Consider the following 19,811-nt stretch of genomic DNA (forward strand, 5'->3'; position numbering starts at 1 on the left):
GCTTATGTCACATGCAGTTAACTTTCCAGTTTTCCAGAAGTCTAGAATTCAGACTTATTGAGAATAGGAAACTTACTCTTAATTAATAATAATCTAGCAAATAGAAAATGTAATCTTCTGACAGCAATAAATGAAAAAAAAATACATATCCCTTTATAAAGATGTACATTTATTTCTGAGGGTTCTCTGCTTTAGAACTAAAACCTGGCTATTAGGCAGTAGGGAGGAGTGTTGAAAGAGGATTATCCTGTAGTTCAGGTCACGCAGTAGTGCTGGGGGATCATTTGCATATTTTTTTTTTGCATCCTCCCTGCGATAGTTTACTTAAGACAAATGGTAGGTGAGCCAGCAACACTCCTACCTGAGACCAAGGAGTCTTCTGTAAAAGGATTTCTCAAATTCAGCCTGCAGATTAACAATGACTCATTGCCCTTATTTGCTATAATAGGAAGGAAACCTGCAGAAATATCTTATTTCCCTATTATTGAAGCAAATCCCAACTATTTATACCTAGTTTACAAAATGATCTTTAACAAAACCATGGGTGAAGGAAGATTAAACCTTTGCTGAGAGGACAGAAAGATAGGAGAAGCAGCAATAAGGAACTAATTGAATACTCTCTTTGATGTGCAAATGAAAGAGCCAGGTAGGCCAAAAGAGTGCTAAAGAGAAAAACTATGAGGAAGACACTAGGGAATCCAGATCTGCTTGAAGTCAAACCAGAAAAAAAAGCTTGGAAAAACACTAATTTTGGTTCTGCAAGCATCCAGGAAATTCAAGACACAAATTCAAAATGAAGACATTCTAGACCAAGCAAAAATGCAATGCTGATTTGTGTAGGATCAATTTTTCTTGATCGTGCACACACATTTATTGGAATATGCTGATCCAATTGTTTACACTTGTATATGGCAAGACACACATTTAGCAGAATGTCTACTAGATGGACAGCAAGCCAGAGCTCTTCTAAAGCACCATCCGACTCAATCTTGTCTTTCCAGGAACACTTAATCATGTTTGAGATAAATCTGCCTCTTCCTATATAGAGGAGCTGGGAAATACTTTCCCTACTCACTGCCCTCTCCCAGCGCCAGCAGAGATGAAGACGCCCTTTGGGAATAGCCCCAGTCCCACAGTGCTGAGACACACCTCTGCCTGCCTGCAGGGCGCAGGTACCCCGCAGAAATCTGTGTTATCATGCTCTCTCAGCTGCTGCTGATGCCCAGAGGTGGAAGAGCCTTGCCAGGTAATGGGGCTATAGCAGATTTAGCAGTGAGCAAAACCACCCTCAGCATCACACTGCCCAGCAAGCCTGGGGAAATGGCATAATGTGTTTCTGGGGATGCATGCTCTCCTATAATTGAAATTTTGGCAGTTTCCATCATCAAACACATGTATGTGTTCAAGTGTTTCATAATTTGCAGTAATTCTTGCCAGATTCCAGCCAGCCTTTCCAGCATTTCTGTTTCTTGTGAGCACTGGAAGTTTTCTCTCAGTATAAATTCCTCAGTTTTGCAGACAGTTTTCAGAGCAGCCTCTCTACCATGGAATTGCAGCTCTTTGTATTTTGTTTGTAATGTTTCCATGATGTGCATCTTCATCAGAGTCTACATCTGCAGATGCATAAATTCTTACCAGCATTCACCAAACCCCCGCAGCCTACAGTGTAATTTGGGAGGACCATGTAAAAGATTTTACTCCTTTTGGGGCATTCTTCCTGGTATTATGCTTTAATTCACTGTATCTGTGTGAAGCCATGGAAAGCTTTTTTCAAGTCCAGCAAGAGAAAGAGAGCTCACACAGCTGCAGCGGTATAAAAAAGAATCAAAACCATCCAGGAACCTGTTTTGAGCAAGGAGAAGACTCATCCAGCGCCAGAAGATGCTACACTGGGCTAGTCACTTATAGCAGACACCTCTTCGTGCAAGGCTGGCAGCAACTTAAATTCCAGTCAGCCCTTTCTGCTGTTGTTACAGTGAGAGCTCTCAGCTAAGAGTGAGGAAGGGTGAACATCCTTCCCCACTCCACAGAGCTACTCCAGACCTCTCACTGCAGCAATGCCTGAAACTTTCAGTGGAGACCACTGATCCTGAGACCAAAGCCTCTTTTACTTTTCATTGCTATCAGAATACAGTACAATGAATATTCCTGCTTTTTAAAACTCCACATGTACTCACGACTCCTTCTGATCAAGAAAATTTGAAATCTCACCACTTTAACAAACCTACTTTTTCCTCCCCCATGCTCTACATGCACTAGTTCTCCTATTCTTAGCTTTTTCTTCTCTGCTTCCCTCCCACGTGGGTCACTCTACCCATCTTCCACTCTTGCCTGAAATGTGAGCAGGTAAAGTCTGTTGCTTTCCTGCCTTAATTCGTATTTTTAACTGCACTTAGTTTTATGCTAATTAATCTAAACAGTTACTCTAAAATTTGAAATATTTAGCAATCGTTTAATGTTGCTACTATAAATACTATTTCTCCACGATGTGGAGTCAGTAGCATTTGAGTATTAGCTGAATTTAGAAACATATAGTATGGCTTGCAAAAGTCCTGCTAAATCAACTTGGCCATCTAAAATTATTACTTTATCAGTTCCCAGCATTGTTTTGCTTTCTTTAAGCACTGTCTGTATTTGCTTTGCAGACCATCCTTTATAACTCTTGTGACATAAAAAAAGCCATCACTCTTTTTAGGGTCATTTCATTCTGCCTCTGGCTGGCTTTTACCCGAAGCCCTTGCACCATAACTTAGCTGTGGACTGTTTCATGCTACTTTATGCACAGTCTCAGGTGAGACACTGCCCAAGACACATACAAATCCTGTTCCAATGCAAGTATGTGCTAACAATTTTTAAAATTGTTTGGTTCTATATAATAAACGTTAATTTATCTAAAATGCTTTGGTTGTCATGGAGATTTTTTTCTCAAACTGCTCTCTTAATTCTTATGCAAATTCTTGTATTCAATTAAAATGAAATTAGAAGATTTCTACAACCTAAAGTGAGATGGAAAACTAGCAGAAAGAGGAAAAGAAAATGACATCTCTCTATTCAATAGCAAAATGGTTTCCACAAGGGACACTTTCTCAATGAATGATTCACAGATCTATTGGTTCATGTCTGTATTGAAGTGATTGCAATTCCTGGTTGCTCTGATGCATTTGTTTAGTTAAAAAAAAGGTTTCCCTCATAAATATGTATGCATTTTCCATACTACAGAACTGACGAATAATAAATATTTTTAAAAGTAGCTCTGATTCAGAATCTCCCTTATTTTGCAACCATTTTCATAGTCCAGAGCAGACTAGCTGTTACTGTCTCTAATGACTCAAACTGTCTGTCTGTGATCTGAAAAAAGATAATGGGAAATACTGACCTGGGTTTGCATCTGACTCCCTGTGAAACAAAGTAGAAGTTTTTCTTCAATACTGTGTTTAGAAATGAAGTTCAGCACTGCAGTCGTTCAGGAAAACTGTTTTCCCTCCATTGTTACTAAGCAAGAGGCACTTTTTGGTAAATGTGGCATGCACAAGAATTTAGAGAAAGATTACATATATCTTATAGCTCATACTAGGGTTTAACTTAACCTCCTTAACTTTCTACTTCCAATTCAGCCTTAGTATAGTACCCACAGAAATAGACAAGTTCATCTTTCGGGAGCTTGATTTCAGAAGACATTTTAAAAAATAATAGTCCTTGCTTCTAGAGGTTGTGAAGCCAGAGTGTCATGCACTGGCTGCTCAAGCGTCCCTCTCAAAAGTTTCTGTGTGAATGACTGTGTGAGGCAGTGCAACACACTGAATTACTGAAGCATGTCACAACTCCAGCCTGCAGAGAGGGGGCAAAGGGAAGAATCAATGAAAGCTTGCAAAAGGCGCAGTGGCCTGGGGAGGGAAAAAGAGCAGCACTGAAGGCACCGATGAAGCTGCTCTGCCAACAACAGCTGAGGCTTTAACTGTAGATTTCTCTGTCTATCTAAGGGCTCCATGACACAGGAAAGATGTGGGAATGTGCAGGAAGTCCAATACACAGTAACTGACACATAGAAAACATAATGGGGGACAAAAGATTGCAGGGGCTGAGAAAATAGAGTCTTCCACAATCCTCCACTGCATGACAGTTTGCTTTAACGTTTGCTTTAACAAATAAAATAGTCACCTTCTCTCTACCTGCTGGGGACAAGGCAAACAAATACTGGCCAAATTTACAAAAAGAAAGTTTTTCCTAATATTGGCACTGAACCTAATTATCAGTCTGAAGAGTCACTGGAATAATTTGCACATAAGAAGACTACAGAGGTGTTTGAGAAACAAAAGCCAAAACTGTGGATGCCGAAGGATTGTGGAAAGATACTACCTGAGTTCAGGTGACCCACCTGCTCACTCCACCCCCTCCATGCCAAACCAGTGCAGTTCTAGCTGCCATGACATTTTAAACACGTTGGCCTGGCGCTCACTCTGGCACACCACCTACTTGCCAGCAAGAGTGAGCAATGGACCATCAAACGCTGGAACTGGGCACAGCTTGCATAACTCAGGTTGTCCTTATACTTCTCTATGTCACAATTCCCAGGAGTGTTCACATGATCATTATTCAGTTCAGGATTATTTCAGGTTCACCTCTTCCAGACCTTCTTTGGTGGCCTTGGCACCTCTTACAGTGCACAGGTCTGTGATGCATTCCTTACAACAGCAACTAAAGGTTAACATTGAACTGAGAAATACATTATGTAAAACATATTTACTTTTCAGGCTTTCATCAAAAAATCTCCTTAATTATCAACTAGCAAAAGCATTTCAGTGCTCTGAATATTTAGGGAAACTGCACTTCTTCCTAAAACATTTTTACTTCACTTTACACTCTCTTCATAATGTACATAGCAAAAAAGCAATTAAACTCAAAATGTACAAAGCATGCACATCCTAAGTGACTTTATAATTTCAGGTGTTCAATCAAGGCACAGAAGACACATCATTAGCACTTGGGTCACTCAGGGACTTTCTGCATCTATATATATGTGTAGGGTACAGTCATATACGCTCTAGGTATATATACCTCAACAGCTGTCAAAACCTCTCTGTGTTTCAATAAGACAAGAAGTTAAAATTTGTTAATAATTAAGGAATTCAGCTAAGCCTCAATCAACTTTCTATTTAATTTAACAGGTGTATCTATCCTAATTTTTCTGGCATCCAGACTATGTACATCTATGTTACAAAATTGAGGCTGTGGTAGAAAACTGAGAATACATCTGTAAGAGGAGCTATAATCACAAGAACCTTCTGTACTAAAAAGATCTAATAAACTAAAGAGCTTCACAGGCATTGATGTGCACAACTTACAAAAGGATTTCCCAGTTTCCAGAGTGATAGAAAATTAGGCACAGACCACCAAAAAAAAAAGTATAAAGGCATTATTACAATTCTGTATGAGAATGAAATAGCAAATTACATTGAAAAGACTACAAATGAGCATTAATGCACCTGTCTTTTTTCTGAAATTACTGGGTTTTATCATTACTGAAGTTAAATTCAAGTGAAACCAAATGAGCTACTAAGATATCAAGGAGCACTTTTATCAGAGCTTTGTGTTTTTACTTCCAGGCATAGTTGGTGTAGTCAAGTCACCAACCTCTTTTTATTTTTGCCAGTGCTGAGTGAGGGATCTGTGACATGGTCATATGAAGCAGGGAGTCCAAAGGACTTCTCTGACCCCTGTTCAGAAAACAGACTGCCATGACACAATGAGACCAGAGCACTGAAGGAAATAGAGGGTGCTGTTCTGACATTAGTTCCTAAAAAAACCCCCACTTTAGTGACTGATTAGTTCCTTGACTATTTTTGACATAGCTTAGCAATTTTAATTTCCAAAAGCAAAAAAAAAAAAAAAGGTGTTCCTAAAGCCTGGGAAGGCTTCACTATATTTTGTCCATGAGGCAGTCATTCCCACCTCTCTTAAAAAGGCAAGTTCTTTAGAACAATTAATATTTTTGTTAATGTACACTGCATAAAAGAATATGAGCTTGAACTTAGAGTTCAGAGGAAATTACATGAAACTTGAAATGGAAGTGACTCGAGAGACTGTCAGTTGTAAGTGCTATTTTTAGACATTACACTTAACAATAAGATGAAAGAAGAATCAGGAGAGTCTGTGGTCAAGATGCCAAAGTAAAAACAAGAGGAGTGTACGGATTGACATTATTATTTGAAATGGAAAAAACAAAAACTATTCTTAGCAATCTGCAGGTATTCTGACTAAAATAAAGTAGAGTTGATTGTTTTTGCTGAAATTCATATTTGGAAAAGAAATAAGGTGGTGATTCAGCTGAAAGACAATAGATATGAATAAAACCTGAGTGCAAAAGACCAGCTTCAACAAAAGTTAGCCATATAAGACAAGATATCAGATTGTGCTGTTGGGCTCACCATTGCTGGAACACTCAGAGCCTTATCAGAAGACAGTCTCTTGGGGCTCTGTCAAAACACTGCCAGTTTAAATGCACTTCAACAATGCCTGTCTGTTTTAAACATGCCAGAATGAAAGAGGAAGGCAAGCAAATATCAAAAGTATGTCCCAGCACTAGGCTGGAGATGCAGAACCCATAAAGAACTTCCATACCAGTTAATTTAGACCTGCTGCATTTTTCTCTCTGTCCTGCTGAATTCCTCCACTGGTCTGCCACTCTCTTTGTCATTTTTTTCCACAAGCTCTTTGTCCCTCCTCACTTACTGGGTTGGCAAAAATCATCATGTACATTGGCAATAAATATTCTAATTTACACAGACTTCTGAAGTTTCAAGTACAGTTATATTTATTGTATTTGGGGTGGTATGTAGAGTATGACCTACAATGTGGTTTATGAAGTCTGGGAAACAGGTTTTTTTTTTTTAAAATACAGCCAAAACCAATCTGATTTGAGCTATATTAACTCAGGTGTCAAACTGATACATTCATTTGAATTTATCTCCTTTCAGGTAACACAATTGAAAAATTGTCATAATGAAAGTTAATTTTAGCAATAACATGGATGATTTGACAGTAATGTTAAATACGGTGAAGGAAGTGAATAATTTCATTACCCAGAACTTTTAGTTAGAGTGGCATGAAACCAGCAGCACATCAACAATGCTAATAAGATTCTAGAAGACTAATTGGATCTTGGGTATTTATAAAATCATCTTCATGATAAGAGGGATGTTTACATGAAAGAATTTACTCATCTGCAGCTCAAATACTATTCAAAAAAAAGAATGGACATCTGGGATGGCAGAAAACTAGAGCAATAAAACAGTTGATATAAAAATGAGTGGCATATTACAAGATTTAGCAGTAACAGCAATGAGGATGTTTGCAGCCAGGAGAGCAGGAGTGCTTGTGTAACAGGCCCAGTAGTGTCATTTGCTGATAGCTGATTTGAAAGAGGGATAAGAGTAACTCCTCCAGAGTACAAAAGTTGCATTGCCGTCTGTGTATGGGCAGTGGTTTACAAATAAGGCACATAAGGTACTCCAAACCCTGGAGGTGGTTCCAGGCCACACTGGGGTCCTACTTGCCCACACAGGGTCTCTCCTTGAGGACAACAGTGGGGTGGATCTCAAGACCTGGTCACAGCTCTCCCTCCACATCTGACACAACTCCTCTGCCTAGGAAGAGAGATTCCAGGGTCATTTTCTTTCTCCTGGGATGCAAATCATACAAGCACAGAGAAAGGAGTGCACTCCTTTCTGTGATCTCTCTGTCAGTCTGGACATTTCCTTCACACATGATAAAAAGATGTAAGGACTGAAAGGATTAAGCATGAGAGGTGAATGCCCTAAGGCAGAAAGCTAAATTTACCTTCACTAAAACTCCAAGGGCAACCATTGTATAGCACAATGCAAGTGTTAATCCTTCATCGAAGCTGAGAAAGGAGAGAGAGTTAATGTTTAACTGGAGTCACTAGTGCACAACATCTCAGCTGCATATTTCTATTTAATTGTTTTTAGTTTAAGGTTGAAGAATGAAGTAATACTGTATTCCTAGCTTAAGAGCTGAAAAAAATTTTATGTTTTCTTGCTCCATTGCTTGTTGGGTCTTTTTCCAAATCACAGAGGCCTGAATTGACAAAGTTTCCAGTTCTGTTGTACAAGAAGCAAAGGAAGATGCAAAGTTCAGATCCCCACAGTGTTGGTGCTCATCTATAGCATCACAAGCGGGCCCCACAATCTGAGTGACTTTGCTTCTAGTCAAAACACCAGACAGCTGGTCTTAGCTGTCCAAACTATTGGATCAAGCATCCAATCTTTTTGAAAAGATCAATCTGACAGCTCAAATCTAGTAGTAACTGCTGAGAATAGACTGTAATATGTTGAAATGGTCAGAATATTAAATCCTGGTTTCATCAAATAATGTAATTCCCTGTCCTGGATCCTATGAAGTCTAGTCTCTTCAGTTCTTCTACCACAAAGATGGTTGCTGCTCAGGAACCAACCATTTCACTGCATTATTTGTGTTTTGCCTTTGCAAAATCTTCTCATCAAAGACTCCTGTAGAGTATACAGCCTTCTTGAAAATGACCTAATCTGAAACCCACCTGGATACATAAAGGCCCACACGAAAGGTAAGGCACTTTGACCAGGCTCCTCTCCAGCTCAGGGCCCTCACTGGTTCTTTAACTTGCAGCATGTCTCTCCTCATTGCTTTGGACGAGTATTGAGAGAGGAATCACCTTTCTTCCGTCAAACTTAGGATGTCACAGTAGTAGATGCTTTTGTTGTTGTTTTTTAGAAATAGTTCTTGTCAAGGTCGAAGATATGATCACAGTATTAAAAAAAGAAGTATGCTTTTGTTTTTTCAAATGAAAGATACTTTCAGACTTAACATTTGACGTGTATTTTTGTAATATTCCTCTATAACACTAAACTTTGATTACAGAAGTTCTTACGTGAGCTGGAAATCCCTAATGCCAGTAAGTTAATTCATTTACTCAAGCCAGTGTAAAATGGTTTTCTTATCATTTCTTGCTCTAAAAAACCCAAATCCCTACTAGTAAAATATCATCCCAACACTATTACAGAATCATCTCACTTCATGCATACGCACCTACTCCAGAAGCATGTGCAGCCTCATGAGCAAAACCTTCATAACTCAACAGCTGTCTTGCAGAAACTTTTTAGCAAAACCAGATGTTTCACAAACAGAGCAAATACCAAAGAGAATTTCTTTCTTGTTAGTTTGCTTACGAAATTTTCATTTGACGTAACACTGTCCTGCTGGCAAGCTCATTGCTGCCTGACATGTTTTATGATGACCGGTCAATGAGATTTTGCCAGTTTTTCCTACCTTTTTTCTGCTCTAACACACTCAATGCTATGTGTCTGCTGAGCACCTTTCTTCAACATTTACTAGCTAATTCCTCTGTTTTCAGCTCGTGTATAATTTCCAAAAAGTCTACTGATAATTACATTTCCAAAGGCATTTTTAAGCTGTTTGCTGCAGATATTTATTCATGTGAATAAATCATATGCTGGTGAAATAATTCCAGTAATTACTAACACAGGGATTACACACAGAGAAGAAATTTGAACTCTAACATCCTTGGGGAAGGAAGGTACTGGGAGAGGTGTGTACAGGTAACTTACCTGTCAAATAGTTCTCCACCAGTGACCAGTTCCAGAACAAGACTGATTTCTGTAGGAGTCTCAAATATCTCCTTCAGTTTTATCTGGTAAAAGATAACAGAAAGTATTTCTTTTGCTTATTTGTCTTCTTGCTAAGCACATCTGAAGGTCAACAGTAGAAAATAGACCACAGCTGGGAGAGTTACCTTGTTCTCTCCCACTTTTTTTTTGCTAGCTTTTTTTCTTTTTTTGTACTCTTTTGATTATTCTCATACCTCAGTAACCTCTATGAAATGCAGGATTTTAAGAAGCCATCTGCCAACCTCTCAGACAAACTGAAAAGTAAGTCCTTTCCTACCCTCCCAGGACTGAAAACACCAACTTCTACTTTCATTTGCAGAACTTCTTTCATGTGGTTTCTCACTCGACTCTGTAAGAACATCAGCGTTTTATCTTAAAATGGAAGTATAACTCAACAGATGTTCATTAAAGAGCTGCTAGCCTGCCCACAAAGAGAACCCAAAGCTTTAATCCAGGTCTGTACAGGTGAACCACAACAGTCTTCTCTCATAAACAAAAAGTATATTAAAAAACAAGGAAACAAATGTGGAGTGAAGGAACATGGCTAAACTTACAATGTTGGGATGCGAAAGGCGAAGAAGAACTCCAATTTCGGTGCGGACAATTTTCTTGTCTACCTGGTTAAAAATGGGGAAGGAAAAATGGAAAAAATTATTTCCATGATCACCATAGAAACTTGTAGATGAATCACAGGATGCTATGTATGAATAGCACTTTTAGACCTCCCAGGAGAATAAGTTGATGTGAGAATCACAAGTCAAACATACTGTAAAGAGAATTTTGCAATTAACACAAGACATACTATAACAGAGAAATGTCCACATCCAGCAAAATGATTACAAATATACATGTAAGTCACATAAGGTGTAGATTACAGGAAAGATATCTGAAAACAGTGGGAAAATTTACTCAAGTTCTGGCCTTGTCTATTTCTACTTACGTTTGTTGAGCTTATGCTAGGATAGCTTCCTTTAGACACACTGATCAGCAGCTGTGCTGGAAAAAGGTTTCTGCATGTAGGATGTGCTCATCAAAGTAGTGTAACATACTGCTTAGAACAAAAAAGTGATGCAAGGGCCAAATACCCCCAGCCACCGTGTAAGGTTTAACCTCAACTGGCTTCAATTTTCTCTAACAGTATGATCTATTAATTGAAATTACGGGTTAAACCTCTGAGAAGATTACCCCTTCTCTTTTCAAACTGCAGTCTTTAGCAATTCAGGGACAACTTATGTTCTTGGGGGACATCAGTCATTTCTCACAAGAAAGGCAGAGCTAGGGAATATTTAATTCACGAAAGAAAGCTGCAGGTCTCTTGGAACTAGAACGCTTAAGCAAGCAAGAATGGAAAATGTTTGTAAGCAAATTATGAATGCTTTTAAGTTGCTAAGGCAATTAATACACTTATGAGGAAACTACCTGGTTTGCAAATATTCTCCCAAATCCTAGAGGAGTCCTACACTGATGGCTCAGGGGGTTATGAAATGAATGAGAGTCAGCAAGTCACTGTGTGGTTCAAAAACTGATGACATACATGATGTCAAGCAGAACATTTTGAGAGAGACTTGTGCTGCTATTTTTTAGGGGAGGCTTTTCATCAAAGGCAAGTCTTGGTTTTTGTTTTTTATATCATATGGGAAATGAATGGCAGTCATTATATATAAACCTTTAAAAGGGACATAAAATTACCTTCAAATTCTTAGTGAAGAAGACACCTGGGGTTTTTTTATCACCTGAAAAAAGAGAGCTACTTCTCAGAAATTTTTTTTCCAGCATCAACAAAATCCAAGTATCCATTACATTCAGAACTACTGGGTAGGCAGAATTTGATTCTCCCCTTGTGTCAGCCAGGGATGAGTCCAGCTTAGTAATGCCACAGTGCTCTGACAGTGGTGTAAATGAGTAGAGAACTAGAGCCCTCGGGGCATTCTTAAAACTTATTGACATTCAATCTCTTCTAGTGACTGCCAGGAAGCAAAATGAAGTAAGAAAAACCAGCTTTGGAAAAAATCAGTGCATGTAAGAAGGAGGAGGAATCAAATATCAAAAAGGAATTAAATATTCCATTACCTGAGCATATAATTGAGGGTGAAGAATACAGCAAATAACAAAATCTTCATGGATAAACACTTGCTCTGGGTTCAAATCCAGGGCCCTTTAAGCTTGTGACCATTGCATGCTTTATAAACTTTATTGCTTTCTACTCCAAATGTGACTAATAAATGCTTTTTCCCGCTACATAAACACTGAGCAGCAGGTTTGAAAAATAGACTCCTGTGAACTTTTCCTAAAATGCTGCAAGCACCAGCCTGTGGTCTTGCTCGGTTTTGACATCTCCTTGGCATCACTTTGGGTTACTTTAGTGAGTGCAAACATGCAGCAAAGGCCTCCAAAGGTCACTGTTGGGCAGCAAAGGGCTTTTGATGATTCACACAGTAATAGACGTTGTGACTGTTTTCACATGCTTTGCACCTCAGGAAAATTAATGTGCAATTGTGCATGGACAGTGATATCCCCAGGAGAGCAGTTTAGACTGAAAAACTTACCTTACCCAAGAGCACTGCTACAGACTGAACAACCCACAGTTTTCTTCCTGAAGTTTTGAAAATGTTTGGGCACCAAGCACACCGGGAAGCAAGCATGGAAAAGACTGCCCAAAATCTAAAGATGCCCCCTTTTGGCACTGAGTAGTTACAAGTGAGAAAATACAGAGACCTCCTCTATCTTGCAGGTAGCAACAAACTAAGTCAAAACATGGAGTAAGACTCAGTTTCAGGTTCTTGGTTCCACTGACATTTAGTCTGCAACTGTAGGTGAGGTCCTCTGTGATCAAGTTTGTGACCTGACACAAAACAGTAGGCTTTCACACTTCCTCATATGGTGGTATGACTAAAAGGTACCTCAAAATTCAAGATGATAAGATGCAGTGGCAAATATGCTGCAGAGAAACACTTAGGAGTTTTATATATTTATATGTAATGGCTATTGGGACAGGTTTTACAACAGAAATGGGCATGTATAGGTGACATGAATCATTCCAGAGTAAAAAAAGGACCACAATTAGTAATAACATTTTATTACAGACAGCCTATTTTGTCACTTTTATTTTCTTACCCTCTCCTACACTAAGTACAGAAAAAGTTATATCAACACTTACCTTGTTTCAGCTAATTTGAAAAAAGATGTGCCTACTTATGTCAGGGCCAAACCTGGCTTATTTTTCGTTTGGGCAGGAGTATCAGCAATTCAACTACTTATATTGAATTTTTCTATCATCATCCTATCAAATAATTTCCTGACAGAAATTATTTGCTGGGATGAGAGTCAGGCATCTCACTCTAGAGTGTATGTTGCTATAGTAACAATTTTTAAAACTCGGGTAATTTAATCAAAATATGCCATTACCACAATGTTTGGGCAAATTAAGTATGTTGGGCTGGATCAAACACAGCGGTCTGATTCGTATGTATGTAATAACTGATCAAAATGAGGTTGCAAAACTCTTTGTTTTGTCTCCTCCTCTTTGGATGAAATTTAAATATGCAGTACAATGCTTGAGAAGTATCTGAGCTTTCCTTAAATTAGCATTACTCACAGGAACATCAGTGAGACCTTTGTGAGTATATTACAGTCAAGAATAGTGGGATTAGCAGAACTGGTCTGTTTGTGAAGTGAAAAAACAATCAAATATTAACTTTCAGAAGTTTCACACTCCACTAGTTTAGCAATTATCCTTCTATCCTTTTTTCTTTGCTTTTAATCTATGCTAAATGGACTAGAGTATGCTTTTGCTCAAATATTTAATCAGTATAATTTGATTTCTACTTAAATGATTATGTTACTCTGTGAAAAAAACACTACTTCTGTGCCAGGTCCTGTAAATGCCTGGTTGGATGTTTTTAACACTGGTGCAAATTTACTGAGCTGTATTTTCTGTATTTGCAAACTTTAAATTGCAAGCAATCAAGAGGCATTTGCTGTGATAGGCTGTGATAGCAGAGCAGCAACCTGCTGTGGAACACCCATGTCAATTAGAGAAATCATTTGCCAGGTAATCCCAAAATAGTTATTTATCAGCCCTCTGCTGATGACCCTTGGCTTGAAGATTTCACTGTCATAGGCCAAAAAACCAAAGTTGTTAGATGCCCTGTGATTATTAAAACCCACAACACCTACATGTTTCCGCAGCTTACCTGTGAAGGCACATGGAATGCTGAAAGGCAGCAAATCTGCAAGAACTTCTTGTAGGTGCTACACAGCCACTGCCTTGTGCTGTGGCTTCCCGTGCTCCTCAGTAAACTCTAGCAAGAAAACCAGGAGCTGTGACTGTAGCACAGATAAGCACCTGCATGCTGGCTTTAATCTAACTAGATAAAGTACCTGCAGCAGCAAAGATACAACAGCCTGAACTCAGGAGCGAGAGGCAATCTAAGAGTGCTGCTCCCTTAGTTTATAATAAAGCATTTATGTAAAAAGGGTGATCATTCCTGGATTACTCCTAGTATTTTGTCTCTCCATTTATTTCACTTCAGTAGAATTAGGTATTTATCTCTTTTATAGATTTGTGTCTGCAATTACTATGCCTTTGAAATTTGATACTGGTCATGCAGGAAAGGAGAACTAGATTTATAATCAGTGTATTTCTTATTTATAAATTTCACATTAACAGGGAAAAGACTGAAAAATTAAATGAAAGCTGATATTCTTCCATGTTTCCATGCCCCAAGATGGTGAGGTGGAGTAATGCTAAAAACCACTGAGATGTTAAAGTGGTTTCTATCTGAACGAAATGAAACAAGATAAAATGAACCACCACTTACACAGATTAATCCAGCTGCCTCTTTGCAATATGGTACCACCCTGAAAACAGGTGGCCAACAGATGTTCTCTGTACCCTCAAACTTAGTAGAAAGCAAGAGGAAGAGCACATTCCTCATCCTGCAAGTTCAGTCTCTGCTGTTCTCCTTCCCCTAGGCACTGTGGATACAAGGGGCACATTTGCAGGTTGGGTGACAACATTCTGCCCAGGCAATGCGTGTGAAGAAACCCATGCAAAACATCTCTCAAGGAGCTTCACAGCACCGCCCACCTCAGGGAGTCTGTTCACACCAGCTCTGCACAGCTCCTTAATTAATATCCCACTTTTTGACTCACATGAACACCTCTAATACTAGCAATGAATTCTTTATTGAACCAGCAGGTCAGGCTCTGACTATGTGCCTCTGTGCACTTACAGGGATCACGGTGCAAGTCATTATTAGCTTGACACCACAATATTAAAAGTGCTTCCAAGAAACAAAATTTTATTTCCTCATACAGTAACTGCTCTGAAGCCTAAAACTTTCTGTATTTTATGGCATCAATTGCTAATTAGCTTTTATAACTTTGCCATTATTTTTTCTTCTCACAGTTAAGCTGAAATATTAAAACCTGTACAGACATAGGCTACACACAAGCAGAACTGCCAGTTCCCTGGTGGTTTGAAGGTCTGCTCCCAACTGTCACAACTGAACACAAGACTGCTGGGTTACCTAGGCTCTCTTGAGAGATTCAAGAAAAAAAGAAATAGGCTTGAATTGAAAGCCTGAATTTAAATAAATCTTCACAAGAAGAAGATTCAAAGAACATATTTTCTATGCAGTTTAAGGTCTTGCTTTTCAATTTCAGAATGTCCTGAATGACAGGAATTCCAGTTTCTGCCCAGTTCACACAGAGAGTATCTTCTCACAAAGTCTTTCAGTCAAGAGTTCAAGGATAAAACACTTTAAAGAAGACTTCTGAATGTGTTTTTGTATATCTTTATAAAGATGGATAGTATTGAAATAATCTGATCTTGTCTATGTATCAACACAAGAAACAGATGTCAATCTTCAGCATAAGTTATAAAGAATCATGGAAGGTACAGAAAGTGGGATGAAAGAAAAATCATAGGACAAATGAAAATAGAGATTTACATGAAACTCAGTCCACTTCTCTAAGTTACTGTGGTGTAATTCTGTAATCAGCATGGCAGTGGATAGTAGGTAAAAGCAGAATTTTAAAAAGCTGATCCCTCTGAATGTAGGGATACATCATTGTTCCAACTAGAACACTTATTTAACAGCTGCTTCAGATGATTTGATTCATTGAATGACCTTTTTTTTGAATGAAAATAAGAGTTTCTCAAGTAAAGAATTCCTCCTATGTTTTGTTGGCTGTTCTTAGTGGGGCATTGCTTGACCTTCTCAGCATGATCTGTAGCTCTCTCTTTTAAGGGATCGACCTTTGAATTCCTAATGGAGTAATATTATCTTAAAAACAGAACTGTTTGAAACAGCCTTTTTGTATTTTAAGCTGGGCAGACTGTTCTGGCTCTGTCTTCACTCAAGCTTAACATGGGCTCCCTGAAGAGCACAATAAACAGCTCAATAAAGCACAACAGCAACAGCACAATCCTGTAGTATCTTCCCTAAACTCAGCCCGGAGTTTTCACTGTGTAGGTGTGCTGGTTTGGCTGGAATAGAGTTTATTTTCTTCACAGTGGCTAGCATAGGGTTGTGCTTGGATTGGTGCTGGAAACGGTGCGGATAATTCAGGAATGTTTTTGTTATTGCTGAGCAGGGCTTGCACTGAGCCAAGGCCTTTTCTGCTTCTCTTCCCAACACACAAGTTAGAAGGATGGGGGTGCACAAGGAACTGGGAGGGGAGAGAGCCAGGGCAGGTGACTCCAGAAGACCAAAAGGATACTCTAGACCATGAGGCATTATGCTCAGGGCATAAAGCTTTAGGAGAAAAAGGAAAGCGGGGAGGAGTGGGATAATTCAGAGTCTTCCTCAGTAACTGTTCTGTGTGGCGGAGCCTTGTTTTCCTCAGGATGGCTGAAATCCTGTCTGCCCATGGAACACAGTGGATGAACTCCTTACTTTGCTTTGCTTGTGTGCACAGCTTTTGGTTTCCCTACTAAACTGTCAGTATCTCAACCCATGAGTCTTCTCTCTTTTCCTCTTCTGATTTTCTCCCCATCCTGCTGGGGATGAGAGAGTGAGAAGCTCTGTGGGGCTTAGTGGGGTTAAACAGCAACAGTGGAGTACTGAGGATTTTTATTTTTACCCTCCATAAGTAATTTTGTATTATTATTGAAAAAAAAAATACTATTAATTACTACAGCAACTATTTTCTGCACACATGTCCATGCTTCCAATTCACAGCTGTAGTCCTTCAAGTGATGCATAGTCCTCAGACTGAACACACCTGCATGAGAATACTGCCAGTTACATCAATGTGCCTGCATTTGTCCTGTCAGGTGACTAAAAGTCTGGTAGCACACACAAAGCTGTTGGCTGCAAATACCTGGGTTTGTAGAAGCTGAAAGAGACTGATCTATCTGCATGGGATAAGACTGTCAGTCTGTTAAGAGTAAATTGTTCCATCAAAGAAGCAGCACTTCTGTTTCTGAAGAAAAGCACAATACATTTGCAGGCAAACCATCAGATGGATACAGATAATTCCTGTGACTGTATAAACTTCAGCAGAGTAAATCACACTCTGACATATCAGATTTACAGGCCCTGCATATTTAAATAAATGGTTTCAGTAGTAAAGGCAACCAGATGCAGGTAACATTCCCCACTGGCGCAAAATCCTCTGTGAGTAGGTTCTGTTACTCACCTATATTAACTTGGTGGCATCACCACAGGGTGAAGGGATGGGTTCAGAGCCACTTACAGCTTGCACAACACTGGTCATTTGCAACAACACATTTTATGTGAGAGTAAAAAACAAGTTATATATTCATTAGAATAGGCGTCATTATAGGCTATGGTCTACTATATGACTAATTTGGTTGTTATTTCTTTCCCTGTCTCATTAATACACAGATTTCTGCAAATACGTTAGATAATTTTTGAGCAGTTTATGCAAACAAATTTAAGCCTATTAGGTATTCATGAATTGCTCACTTCAGCTATTCACTATTTATAGTGTGTTACTGCCATTGTTACTGTTCCCAAAGCTGGGTGGAGGAGGACACATTTAAGATGCAAGAACAATGTGTAAATCAAAGGTAAGCACTTCTTTTGTTTTTGTCAAAATAGATGTATTTATGGTTCTATTTATAAATTTGTACTTCCCATCTTCTTGTGTGTTCTTGCTTTTCACCTATAAAACTACAAATCCAAAAATTTTCTCTCCTCCCAGAGAAAACTTATCAATCCACCTTTTATCCTGGGTGATATAACTAGTATTAAACATCATGGTTTCACATTCACACCATCCCTCTGAATAAACAAATTGCCACATAACGATTAGAAATTGAGAGCTATTAGAGGATAGGACATTTCCTGTCATGCTGTACAATATTTTATCTCAAAATCACTCAGAATTCTCAGGGGTGCTGAGTTGCATGATAAAGATCTGGAATACATTATACCTGCTTATATCATTAGCCAAGTGCCATGCTTGCTGCAATTTAAGAAATTTCATATGAACAATAAGCTGGTGGGCCCATCCTGCTCTCAATCCAACTCGTATTTATAGAACCATGAGTTCACTGTTACCCAAAGAAGGTTTCATGCATCAGGACTACTATTAATATTATAATCTCCATCACAGATATCAAATAAGTCCATGTGATCAATGAAGCAATTTCATCTAGGCTAGAATTAATTTTACTCACAGTAACCTGTATGGGGCTGCATGCTCTACCATTCCATTTGACAAGCAGTTACACAGATGACAAGTGAAGAAGGCTTGGTTGTGGCTCTGATGATCAAATGAGTTTGTTTTGTTCAAAATATTTCAGGTGGGATAAAAGCATGACAATGTCAGTGGCAACTTAAGTCATGCAGATTCCCTCTTCTGAACCATCCTGAATCTCTCAACCTACTGCTCAAATGACCCCTGTACTGGGAGACTTGTAATGTCTGGATCCCAGTGAATTCTTCTGGTAGGTCAGCCCCAAATACTGGTAACATGGAGTCCTGAAGCAATTTCTGTGTTGCTTGATGGTATCCAGAACCTGTAATTCTACACATGCAGGACTCATACACATTGACCCCAAAACTGCTTCAGATTTACAGGTTATATACTTTATAATCTGAATAACACAAAAAAACGTGTGGGTGCTCAAATGAAAACAGGGAAGGAATCCCTTGAAGAAGACTTTCAGGGACTGAAAATGAGAAGTTTTTTATATAATTGGAAGATGATACAGAGAAGCATGTAGAGATGGTGAGATGGTTAAGAAAGGTAGGCAGATGTGAAAGCAAGGCTTTGTAACTAATTTAGAGAGCTTGCTTCATAGATTAGAAACTGTGAGCTCAGACTTTCTTGTTAGCACTATGTGTCAACAAATAACACCATAAGTTACAGGACTGCTTTTGCTCCTACATCTCTCCAATCCCAGTGGAGGATGTCTCAGCTACATGAATGGGAGCACATTACCTTGCCTCCTCTGCCAGGAACTGTGACTTGTGCTGGGAAAAAAAGGACATATGACTGAGCAGGCTGAGAGTAGAAAGAATACACAGCGACTTCCCTCCCTAAGAGGTCACCTCAATCCATGAATTCTGTGCACAAAGAACCACAGCGTGCCTTTCATATTTGTTCCTGTGTTCCCCGATGGTTCATAAAATTTAGGAGTAAATGGAGGAGATGCTGAAAGGGGGCAGTTGTAAGCTATGTGTTCCAGAACCAGAACAGGTGAATATTTGAATTTCAGGAAACTTTATGTCTCCCTTTATGGCCAGTGAAATCACATGCAGATTTGGCAAATCACACAATACCTGACCTAAAACCCCTCTCTGGTGCCTACTATGTGATTCAAGTGCAATTTTGGTATTTAAAAAAGTAAAAAACCAAAGCCAAAACTATAACCATAACCTCTGAAGACCCCATAGGTGTGGAGATGAGAAGACAGATTTTACCTGTGAAGTAAAGAAGGCAGGGGGTAGTTGTTTATGTGCTGTGAACTGTGGTACCAAGTGCCTGGATACAAATACTTTACAGCTCTAGCTCCTGTGGTCCTCATCCATAAAACATGGCAATGCTAATGTGAGTTCTCACTGTGGTATTGCAGCTGTAACACAGTAATGGCCCAAAAAGAATAACTGAAATTAGTTATAATGGTGAAATGAATAATTTTCCTGGACTTCT

The 19,811-nt window shown here is 39.0% G+C and overlaps 1 protein-coding gene across 1 annotated transcript in view; it reads right to left on the reverse strand.

Moving 5' to 3' along the window:
* Positions 1 to 19,811, reverse strand: part of CAMK4 (calcium/calmodulin dependent protein kinase IV) — a 149,594-nt gene that overhangs the window by 60,184 nt on the left and 69,599 nt on the right. Inside the window, exons 3-4 of the mRNA XM_048290934.1 lie at positions 10,235 to 10,297; positions 9,621 to 9,703 (exon numbers count right to left, since the gene is read on the reverse strand). Of these exons, the coding sequence (XP_048146891.1) occupies positions 9,621 to 9,703; positions 10,235 to 10,297 (146 nt within the window). The remainder of the gene's footprint in view (positions 1 to 9,620; positions 9,704 to 10,234; positions 10,298 to 19,811) is intronic.

Source organism: Corvus hawaiiensis, chromosome Z (genome assembly GCF_020740725.1).
Source record: "Corvus hawaiiensis isolate bCorHaw1 chromosome Z, bCorHaw1.pri.cur, whole genome shotgun sequence".
Classification (NCBI taxonomy): domain Eukaryota; kingdom Metazoa; phylum Chordata; class Aves; order Passeriformes; family Corvidae; genus Corvus; species Corvus hawaiiensis.